Source organism: Durio zibethinus, chromosome 10 (assembly GCF_047325235.1).
Source record: "Durio zibethinus cultivar Kanyao isolate XHJ-2024 chromosome 10, ASM4732523v1, whole genome shotgun sequence".
NCBI lineage: Eukaryota > Viridiplantae > Streptophyta > Magnoliopsida > Malvales > Malvaceae > Durio > Durio zibethinus.
The window spans coordinates 26,808,940-26,820,189 of record NC_143171.1 but is presented as its reverse complement, the minus strand read 5'-3'; the positions used below and the strand labels follow the sequence as shown (position 1 = coordinate 26,820,189).

The window sequence follows — 11,250 nt, the reverse complement described above, 5'->3', positions numbered from 1 at the left end:
TTTGTTAATAAAAGATATTCTCTTTCACTTTTTGTGTGCCTCTTCTGTTGATTGTTTCTCAACCATTCTTATTCTTTTCTTCTTAATACCCTACAATGGAAGAAATGTGCAAATGCATTCTTACTTTTTGAGTTTAAAATAATGATTGATAAATGAATAATGGCATGAAAGATTTTTACATTACATTGAAGAAGTCAAGAGTGATAAAAACAGAATCAAGATGTTCAGTTCTTGATAAGGACATTGAATTTGGAAAGAGATTTTCTTATAGAAAGAATGTGAGAACTAAATGGAAGAGATGGTTTAGAGTTACACTGGCTCGATCTTGGAAGAATAGCATAACTTGGTATTTGAAGAATCAAAAAGTTTGATGCCCAAGAAAAGAGCTTGAGAAACTTGAGTACCACAATTAAATAGGAATCAATTAGCCAACATTTGCATAGCATGCATTGAATTTCACACGCATTGCATAGCACATACTACATTCAAGAAAATATAGTGCATAAATTCAAGAAGCAAGGGTATTCCAAAATCTCACATAGAGAAGGCAGATGTGAAGATATTTTTAAATTTGAGAAAAAGCTTGTCAGGTAAGTTTCTAATCTTTTAGATAGGATATCTCTCAGTATCATGGTAGATTTGTAAGACCTTTGGACATAATCTCTTGAAATTCTTTCAAACACGATTTTTAACTCCTTTGGACATGATTGTCAAGGAGCAATTTATTTTCTGAAATTGTGATGCCTCTATTTAGAGGAGCAATCTATTTTTCAAAGTTGTGATGCCTCTGATTAAAGGAGCAATTTACTTTTCAAAAGTCATTGAGCCTCTATTCGGAGGAGCAATTTACTTTTCAAAAGTCATTGAGTTTCTGATTAGAGGAGCCTTTTATTTTTAAAAGTTATTAAGCCTCTGTTTATAGGAGCTTTGTTTATCTTTTCAAAAGTCGTTGAGCCTATGTTTATAAGAGCTTTATTTATTTTTTCAAAGTCATTGAGCCTCTATTTAGAGGAGCTTTCTTTATTTTTTTAAAATTGTTGAGCCTCTATTTAGAAGAGTTATTTATTTTTTCAAAGTCGTTGAGTCTCTATTTAGAAGAGCTTTGTTTATTTTTTTTGAAATTATTGAGCCTCTACTTAGAAGAGCTTTGATCAAAATTTAAAAAAAAAAAGCAAAAAAAGCAAAAAAAAGGTGTCAAGTTGAGTTTTGAATGTTTGTTTACGTCTTTACACAAATCTTGTTTCATAAAAAATGTACAAAGAGGGGCAACTGTAGACACCCAATTTGGTCCAGGCCCAGATCAATTGAACCTGGTTTAAATGGGTAAGCCCATTTCATTGTATTTTATTTTATTTTTTATTTTGTATTTTGTATTTTGTATTTTGTATTTTTATTTATTTTATTTATTTTATATTTATTTATTTATTATTACTATTTATTAATATATATTATTATTTATCTGTTAATATATATATACTTTATTATTATTTATCTATCAATATTTTTATCTATTAATATATTATCTTTATTTTTTTTTCTTTTCTTTCTTTTTTTTTTTTCTGCTTACCCAATTGAAATTGGGATTAGGAGCAACTAAATTTTTGACGTGAATTTGGGGCTGACAGAGTTGGGATTGGATTCAAAGATTAAATCCAAATCCTAGAGAAAATTGGGATTGATCAGAAACTCTTCTGATCAATCCTTATAAATAGGTGCTAGAATAGAACAGGAAGGACACTGACAGAGAAAATAAACACTAGGAGAGAGGAAGCGCAGAAGAGAAGAAAAAAGGCGTTTAGAAAGGTCAAAAGCAATTTCAAGAGTTTTTTAAAAATTTTGAATAATTTTACATGATTTTTTTCTAAAAATTTTTGAAAAATTTTTAGATTTCGGTTGAATTTTTTAGTAAAGTTTGAATTTTTCAGTGACTTTTTGGCACTGGTTGAATTTTTCGGCTAGCTACCCAGTTTTCGGTAACTATTTTAAAAAATCGATCAACTTTTCGATGAACTTCCGATAAAAAATCCAGATTCTAACGATATTTTTTAGAATTCGATGAGATTCAATCGGAGTTCTTCATTCGGGTAGAGAGAGAGAGGTGGAAAAGAAGAGAAGAGAGAGAGAGAAAAGGGGCGATTTGCTAAAAAACAGAGATTAAAGCCTTTTATACCTTGTTGAAACGATGTCATTTTGCTCTTAAGAAAACCCCATGATCCATGTGTTCCCATTCGGGTGACCCAACCCGTAGCGCACCCGATCCAGCGATCCGTTTCTCCACCTAGGTTCGAGCCAAGCCGAGCCGCTAAGTCGAGTCGTTTCAAGGTTTTGTTTTTCATTTATCTTTTTTATTTATTATTATTATTATTATTATTTTTTGATTAGATTAGAATTATTTAGTATTTATTATTTTATTTTATTTTATTTTTATTTTATTCTATTTTTATTTTTATTTTCTTTGAATAAAGTCTTCAAAAAAATATTTTTGAGAAAAAGTTGAAAGTATCAATTTTCTTTGAAAATAAGTTTTCTAAAAAAATTTTGAGGAAAAGTTGAAAGTATCAATTTTCCTTGAAGATAAGTTTTCTAAAAAATATTTTCGAGGAAACGTTGAAGGTATTAATTTTCTTTGAAAATAATTTTCTAAAAAGGGTTTTTTTTGAGGAAAAGTTGAAAGTATCAATTTTTTTCGAAATTAATGTTTCAAAAAAATATTTAAAAAAAAAATTGAAAGTATTAATTTTTCTTGTACAAAAGCAATGAATTTTTAAAGAGAAAAGGATTTATATCTAAAGCTGAATCATTTTTTTTATTTTTTTATTTTTTCTTTTGAATTTTCTTTAATGTTAAATAATCCGATGATGGAGCCTCTGCAAGTTAAATAGTAATTTTCTTGTATACTCTTGAGGTGAGAGAATTTTTTTCAATTTTCTACTAAAAGTATTAGAGTCAATTGAGAATAATTTTCAATAGTTAATTACTTGGTAAATTTTTAAGGCTTATTGGATAACAAAAAATTAAGCTGGTACTATCTTTCGATCGACGTTGTGAATGTGCTATAACCTTCCTCACACGTAACCGAACTCTCGAACCTTGTTCTGGTTAGTAGACCTGAACCTATTCTTTTAGGGACCTTTGGGCTTAGGTGTTCCTTAAAAGGATAGATTCATTAAGTGACCAATCGCACATAAATAAAAAAGATTGGTGGTGACTCCTTAAATTAATGTCTAGTGATAGATCTCCGAATCTAGACGTTATGACACTAAAACTTTAAATCGTTTCACAATGCTAGCTATAAAACTCTATTTATATTTATGAAACCTTTATTGCTTCTGGTTAGTGTCAATCTCATCTGGAAGACCAAAAAATTTTTATGCTATAATTATTGTTAAAAGTGAAACGTGATCGCTTTATCTTTCTCTGTGAATATCTGAAGTCCAAAAACTTAATACTTTGGTATTTAATTTAATTTAATTTTTTGTTTTGCTCAAATGAGATGCATTTGTTTGATATTATTTTTTACTTTGACCTTTATGTTTTTAGTATTATATTTTTTATAGCTAGATATTTTCGCTTTACTGACATACGGGAGATTTAGGATTGAACCATTCGATTTGATTACAAATGGTCTAAACTAAAGCTTCATGCCTTAACTTTCCTTGCTAGATTGCAACTAATGGTTTGATATAGTTTTGCATCATGAGTACTTTTGTGAGAACAAAGATTTGGTTAAAAATGTTTGCTTATTTTTATATTTTTGGTGTCAAAATGATATAACAAGTTAATGTTAAAGATTTGGTTTAGTCAGTTTTTATTATAACAAGTAATGAAGAATGAAATTTATGGATTTTAGATATTAAAATTTTTATTCTTACATAAAAATAAACTCATAAAGATTTGGTGTCCACATGCAAATTAATTCCAATGTAAATATGCTGAAGGGACCCACTAAACTAAAAAAAGAGAAAAAAACCAAAAGAAAAAAGGAAATAAAAAATTGAATTCCAATTCCTTTAGCGTCAAAAAACTTACAACTTTTATTGTATAGTTTACATATTTAAAATAAATAATTCATAATATTCCATAAAAAAAAAGATAATTCATAAACTTAACTTTTGTCGTAAGGATTTACTTATTTAAGTCCTAAAAGCAAATCCTTATGTTACAAAAGCTAAAGAGGTTAGTTCATTTCTCTGGTAAAGGTTTCAATTTGCATATTGTATATTAATTTTGAAATTCTTTTCATGTTTTGAACTATTTTTTTGATTTTGATACATGTTGGTTGAGGATGTCAGATGCTTTGAACCATTTAGTAATAATGGGTTAATAATATTAGAAGCATCAGTTATGTAAGTGCAAAAAGAGTAAAAACTCTTAACAAGTATACGAGTACGTGTGTCATAGGTCGAGACTTAAGCTCTAAACTCGCACGGTTTCGGGACTCGGACATTCACCCTTCTAGCGTCCCAGATCAGCCTAACCGTCACGGTTCACACCCTTGTGAGGTATTGTCTGCTCTGGTCCCCCTGACCTCATGGTTTTGTTCTACAAAAGGCGCTTCACAAGGCAGAGGTGGTGTGAACCCTTTTATACCCCAGTGACCCTCCTATTATGTTCAATGTGGGATTCAGGACTCTCCCTTAAGTCCGTGACATTCTCCTGCACCCAACCTCGTGACGCCCACGTCATGGAGGCTGGCCACCCTGCCTACCTCCCTCGAGGCGCTTGGCGTAGATCGAACGGTTTAGGGTTGGCTCTGATACCACTTGTCATAGGTCGAGACTTAAGCTCCGAATCCGCACGGCTCCGGGACCCGGGCATTCACCCTTCTGGCGTCCCAGATTAGCCTGATCGCCACGGTTCACACCCTTGTGAGGTATTGTCCGCTTTGACCCCCCTGACCTCTGACCTCACGTTTTGTCATACAAAGGCGTCTCACAAGGCAGAAGTGGTATGAACCCTTTTATACCCAAGTGACCCTCTTATTATGTTCGATGTGAGATTCAAGACTCCCCCTTAGGTCCGTGACACGTGCATATGCCTGTATATAGCCATACATATAAAGTAATAGAAGGAAATTTATTATGAGATATCACATATGTATTGATGTCTCAAACAGTGTAAGTTTAATGTTAGTTTAAGTTTGAAAATAAAATTTTATTTGGAACTTACATATTAAGAAGTTAAAAGGGACCTTAAGTAAAAGCAAGAGATTCTGAATTTACATGCATATTCTAAATTTAAACTTTATTATTTTCTTATACAACATGTTTACTAGAGTTCCCATCTGTTTTTAGCATGGGTCGTTTTCATTGATCAACTATGACAACTTGGCTCTTTTATATATTCAAGTAGCATAAGGCATATTATTCTTTTCTACATGGAAGCTTCTTGATGTAATTATAAATATTTGACATTGCTGTCAGACGATCATATAGTTCCTTCTATGATGTTAAAGTTATGATTATGAGTATTTATAAATTTAGAAGTTTTGTCTACATATGCTTTAATTGACATTTTGATTGCACACTCATGTCATACAACAATTTTTTATTTTCATTTAGGTAAGGAATTTGACGGATGTCATTAACGAATTATGCATAATGTTACATACTTTAAATTATTCATTTTACTTATTAGCATAGTTAAAAGGGATAAAAACACATGCTTTAAAAAGTTTTTGGTCAATATTAAATTTTTAACAAATTTTTTTTAAATGAGAAAAAGACACATGATTATTTTTTGTAGACTAATTAGATTACAAACATATTATATTTGTTTTTGGAGAAGTTCCAAAAAAAAAAAAAGACTTTTGGTCAGGTAATCTTTCAATTGCTTTCCATTTTTTTTCTTCCAATATGTAGTTGCTTTGAAATGGACATGAAGGAAAATGATAGATTTAATATGCTGGCTTAGATGTGGCGTATAGGAAGTTTATTTCTAACTTTTATATCAACAAATAAATTGGTCAACAGAGACAGATTTGCAATCTGTGTTTTAAAGGTTTGTTTTTATTAGATACATTTTATCCTATAGTATTGCTTTAGAATAAGTAAATATTGAAATGATAATGATATATATTTTTTAATTATTAATAATTTATGAGTGCGCTTTGCCGCGCGGGTTCGGTGCTAGTGGCATTTAAAATTGGTTGGACAATGCAACCGGCAATAATATCACCATCAACCTTTTTATTAAAAAGAAAAAAGCAAAATGATGATGTCATTCAAAGATTTGATGCCGTAAAGAAGAAACAGGAAGAGGCCTTTATCTTCTCCATTCTCCATATTTTTTATAGCCAAGAAGACAGGAGAGCTGGGAGACTTTATTACAGGTAAAGTGATATGGGAAGAAGGTATTGGTATAACGATGTCCTACCATGCACCGCCATGGTTGCAGTAGAGTGCTCCAACGTAGTCATTAACATTCTATTCAAAGCTGCTTCTTCAAAGGGGTTGAGCTACTACACCTTCCTTGCCTACTGTAACGCTTTAGCCACCATTGTTCTCCTCCCTGTAACCTTCTTCTTAATCAGGTCTTCCCTTTCCTTCTTCTGATGATCATCTGAAATCAGATGCAAATATATTTTGCTCTAAAATCTTTTTTTTTTTGTTTATTTTGTGTATGCAGCAAATCAGGGTTTCCTCCATTTAAGTTCTCTCTCATCTCTAGACTTTGCCTTCTTGGTCTTGTTGGGTATGGAAATGGAACAATACTGAACATCAAGCTGTAATTTTTGGTTTCTAAATTGGATTCACTCTTTTCATGTAGTATCAAAGAAACAAAAAATAATATACCAAGACGTGTTTATGTTTTGGAGACAGGTTTTCAAGTCAATTATGTGTATATAAAGGTTTGGAGCTAGGCACCCCAACTCTTTCCTCTGCCATCAGCAACCTTATACCAGCTTTTACCTTCATACTTGCTGTCTTCTTCAGGTTTCTTCCTTCATACTTGATTGACTAATTCATAATGGTGAAACAATACTCATGATCTGTCGTTGACTAAAATGTCTCTGATGATTACTTATGCCTTTCCTAATTTTTTCATCAAGGGTACATGATGAATTTCAGTAAAATAAAGTACGGGAAAATAAGAACCCAAAACTTAGTACAGTTGATTCATGCCGTCGTCCTTAAAAGGTGATAACTAACACACATAGAATTGAATCCAATACGACGACTCATTTCTTTTTCTCTAGATTACGCCTCCTTTATATTAAAAAAAAGTATAGAAAATACACAATGAAAAGAAAGTTTGTGTAAAATGCTTTTCTTTTAATTTCAGTAACAGGATTCAAATCTTAATAATTTTAAATACAATATATATATATATATATATTCCCATCAATGATAACACTAAAATCAGAATTTTTTTTTAAAATTCGGAAGGGGAATGGATGACCATTTGGCAAGCATATAAGAAGTGGACAAATTTATGCAACAATTTCTGTTGTTTCGTGTTTAAGGTAGTATCCTCAGTCCAGTAATTCTTTTCTCTGATCTTTGAATGCCAATGCCATGACCAGGATGGAAAAGGTAGAATTGAGAAGCTCAAGCACTCAAGCTAAAATCATTGGCACCATAGCATCAATATCTGGTGCATCTGTGGTTGTTCTTTACAAGGGTCCCAGCGTTCTTTCTTCTCCACATTGGGACTCATCATCTGTATTAATTCAACAGCCTCTGGGATCACCACAATCAAATTGGGTGATTGGTGGGCTCCTACTTGCCATGGGATATCTGTTTTCTTCATTCTGGTATATTATTCAGGTAAAACTAGTTTCCAGCCCCTGTATCCTCTAGAAAACTGTTCAATTATGTGTATTTCTTTATTTAATACCTGTGTCACGCTCCAAAAGCTAGGATTTAGAGGTAACAACGACACATACTCGGAAAGGAGTCCCATAAGTATATAAGGCTATATATATTTTATTGAACCAAAAAACAAAATCTCTAAATTATATCTTACAAAAACCTCATGTCTCTAAGAATACAAAAGATACAACTTATATCTAAAGATTCAAAATCCCAGTAACAACTTTACAAATAATACCGAAATACTCAAGTCATAAGCTGATAAAAGTCTATTTAACTCATTTGACATGGGTCGGAATTAGAGTAAAAACCACAGGTAATGGCCCTCTTGAAGTTTTGAAAACTGTACTCTTAAGAACTTTTGGAGATTTTGTTTCTGATTTGGTATGATATATGTTATCTTGCATGCTCATATGATTCATTTCATAAATATGCAGTATTGTTATATCCTAAATCATTAGATTTGGAGCGTGACAAATTATGTAATATGCTCTGCAGTCACAAATTATGAAGATATATCCAAAAGAGATGATTGTAATTTTCGTCTACAACTTGTCCTTGGTAATTTTTTTTGTACCATTATGCTTAATAGCAGAATCAAACAAGAGTTCCTGGAGACTAGGACCTAATATAGTAGCTGCTTCTATCCTGTACTCGGTAAGGGATTAGTATCAACTACAATTTTAGATCAGATGATTTCCGATATCTAAAGGTTTTCTTTTTCTTTTCCGTACTTGTTTAGGGAATTTTTGCTTTATCCTTCAGCAGTGCTGTACATACATGGGGTGTACGCTTGAAAGGGGCTGTATATGTTACAATATTCAGGCCATTGTCAATTGTCATTGCAGCAGTTATGAGTACCATATTCCTTGGTGATGCATTGTATCTTGGAAGGTAATTAAAACTATCTATTTCAGTTTTTTTCTTTTTATATTTGGAACTATCAAGACTTGAAAAATTTTTATTATGAATCCAGTACTCTATCATTTAGACCACGTGGCTGTTGGCGTCTGTTTCAGTTTTTTTAATATTATTACCAGTTATAATAAGTAGAATCATCTCAAACATGGCTGCACATCCCTAAGCTTGGGTTGGGCAATTTCCTTGTATAATCGCAATTTGACAAGTCTGATTCAATCTTAATGTTGCAGTGTCGTTGGGGCATTGATCTTATCTGCTGGGCTATATGCTGTATTATGGGGAAAAGCAAAAGAAGAAGAAATGACTTATGATGATTCAGGGTCAAGTAGGTTTGGATCCTCGTCCAATTGTAATGTCTCTTTGTTGCAAAGCCACAATGATGAAGAAATGTAGCTCAAAATTTTCATCAGAAAAACAATTGCTGACTGTTTTCTGTTTACTACATTGTTCAATGTAATTTTCCCCTCATTTGAATGCTACAACATCGAAGAATTTGTTAAAATGCATGAAGAAAAAATGGGAACCAAAAGGTTTCTTTGATCAAACAGTAGGGAATTTAGATTGTTTCTTTAGGTCCAGCCATTTCACTTTCATATATGTATTGACAATGACAGCTTGGCCCAAACAATGTCTTCTAGTTAATTAAAGACTCAGTTGCACCCGCTAATGAGAGAAGGGCCCTCCAACAATGAACGATTAGGTAGGTTAGAAGTTGTTTATTGTATATTCCCGGGATATTTGTCCTTTCTGAATTGTTTTTCTGATAAGAGTATCACATATGTCTAATTTCGTGGCTGTAATGTTCAGTACAACTTTATATTAAAGCTAAATTTATAATTTTGTCACATCATAGTGTTAGTCTTGCCTACATTAATTGCTTATTGATTTATTTTGATGATTGAAATAAAATTATAACCAAACCAAGCATTTTGAAATGCTGAGTTCAACTATATTTTGATTTGTTCATGGGAATTACAAAATGTTACAGCAAAACCACATGCAGTCCAATAACATGATTAAGTATAACCATCCTTCCTCCACTCCTTTAATAGAGGCAATTATCACCATTCACCACCAACCTTTATCGTAATACCCGTTAAAGAAAAAAAAAAAAAAGACTATTATTAAGTATTTTCGTAAATGAAGGGACTTTTTAAGAAAGAGTTAGAAAGGCAAAGAACTTAATAATAAATAATTCAACTTTTAATAAGGTTAATTGTTTATTAAAAAAAAAGAAGACAATTTCTCCTTTGTTCCCTGTATAGAGCAAATAAATTGAAAGATTTTAGTGAAAGTCAAAAAGAAATCTACACGAAGAATTATCTTTCAAAGGTGAGTAAATAACTTTCTTCAAATTTGAAAAAATAATTTTGATTGTTAAATCTTATTGTTTAACATGTAATCGAGAAACTTTAAAATTTTAAAAAATTCATTATCCTCTTCAAGATTAGTTTGGACAAATCATTTGGGCTTTAGTTAAAGTCTAACGAAGTGTTGAGAATATTTAATAATGTGATTTTATTGCTATAAAAATAGAAAATAGAAATTGGATGGGGTTAGAAAGAAGTTTTTCTATTTCGTATGAATCATGATGTTTATAGGGGTAGATTAAAATAATATTTTGTATTAAGAGATAAAATATTGCTATGATTATTATATACTGTTGGAAAGCTTGTTGAATATACTTTTCAATGAAACAAATAAAAGTCAAGAATTTTTTAGGAATAGTTATTTAATTTTTATTTAAGGATGTGTAGACTGCCTAGTAGCAACAATATGGAAGAATTATGAAAATTATTTTAATTTTTATACAATGAATTATGAATTGATGTCATAACATATAGATCCAAAAATCTATAGCTAGACTTAACAAATAGAGTCACCACCAATCTTTTTTATTTAGGTGTGATTGGTCACCTAAGGAATCTATCCTCTTAAAGAGCTCTTAAGTTTGAATAAAGGTCCCTTAAAGGTATAGGTTCGGATATACTAACCAGAACAGGGTTTGAGGGTTCGGGAATTCGGTTACATGTGGAAAATGTTATAGCACCCCCACATGCCCATCCAAAGGATGGTTTCATATTATTTTAAATTTATCCTTAGGTCTTGAGTCTAATGGTTTTAAACTTTTATGTTAAATATTAGAAATAATTTATACGATTCTTTCATCAATCTAGTAGAATTTTTTAAAAAATACTTCCTCACCTCAAGAGTATTCAAGAATCCCATTTGATATCTTGAAGAGGTTTCATCATCAAAAAAATGTTTATTTATTATTTTTGTCAAAAATATATCTAATTATTCCACCATTAGGCCAATTAAAAATATATATTTTTTTAAATTTCTAAATTTTTCACAATTTGGCCTTATTGAGAAATTCTTTTTTTTTTCTTTGGAAAGATAATATGACAATTATTTTTATTCAAATTTCATCTAAATTATTCCACCATTTTGGTCAAATTTTAAAAAAAAATTTCACATAGAGATTTCTTAAAAATTTACCATTTGAAATTTT

At 31.1% G+C, this 11,250-nt stretch overlaps 1 protein-coding gene across 1 annotated transcript; it reads left to right on the top strand.

The window, feature by feature from the left end:
* Window positions 1-6,306: 6,306 nt before the first annotated feature.
* LOC111292670 (WAT1-related protein At5g40240-like) lies at window positions 6,307-9,559 on the top strand. The gene is made up of 9 exons (XM_089766304.1): window positions 6,307-6,532; window positions 6,628-6,693; window positions 6,822-6,935; window positions 7,526-7,778; window positions 7,859-7,907; window positions 8,131-8,198; window positions 8,313-8,471; window positions 8,557-8,708; window positions 8,966-9,559. Exons 1-9 carry the CDS (start codon window positions 6,342-6,344, stop codon window positions 9,126-9,128), a joined length of 1,215 nt encoding a protein of 404 aa, XP_089622430.1. The 5' UTR covers window positions 6,307-6,341; the 3' UTR covers window positions 9,129-9,559.
* Window positions 9,560-11,250: the final 1,691 nt, after the last annotated feature.

What these genes read in the sequence shown, in the direction of transcription:
- LOC111292670 (XM_089766304.1), top strand. Translation starts at nt 6,342, where the DNA reads ATGGGAAGAAGGTATTGGTATAACGATGTCCTACCATGCACCGCCATG. An exon ending in CTCGGAAAGGAGTCCCATAA is followed by an intron (nt 7,908 to 8,130) that starts GTATATAAGGCT and finishes TAAAAACCACAG; the next exon opens with GTAATGGCCCTCTTGAAGTT. An exon ending in GATGCATTGTATCTTGGAAG is followed by an intron (nt 8,709 to 8,965) that starts GTAATTAAAACT and finishes TTAATGTTGCAG; the next exon opens with TGTCGTTGGGGCATTGATCT.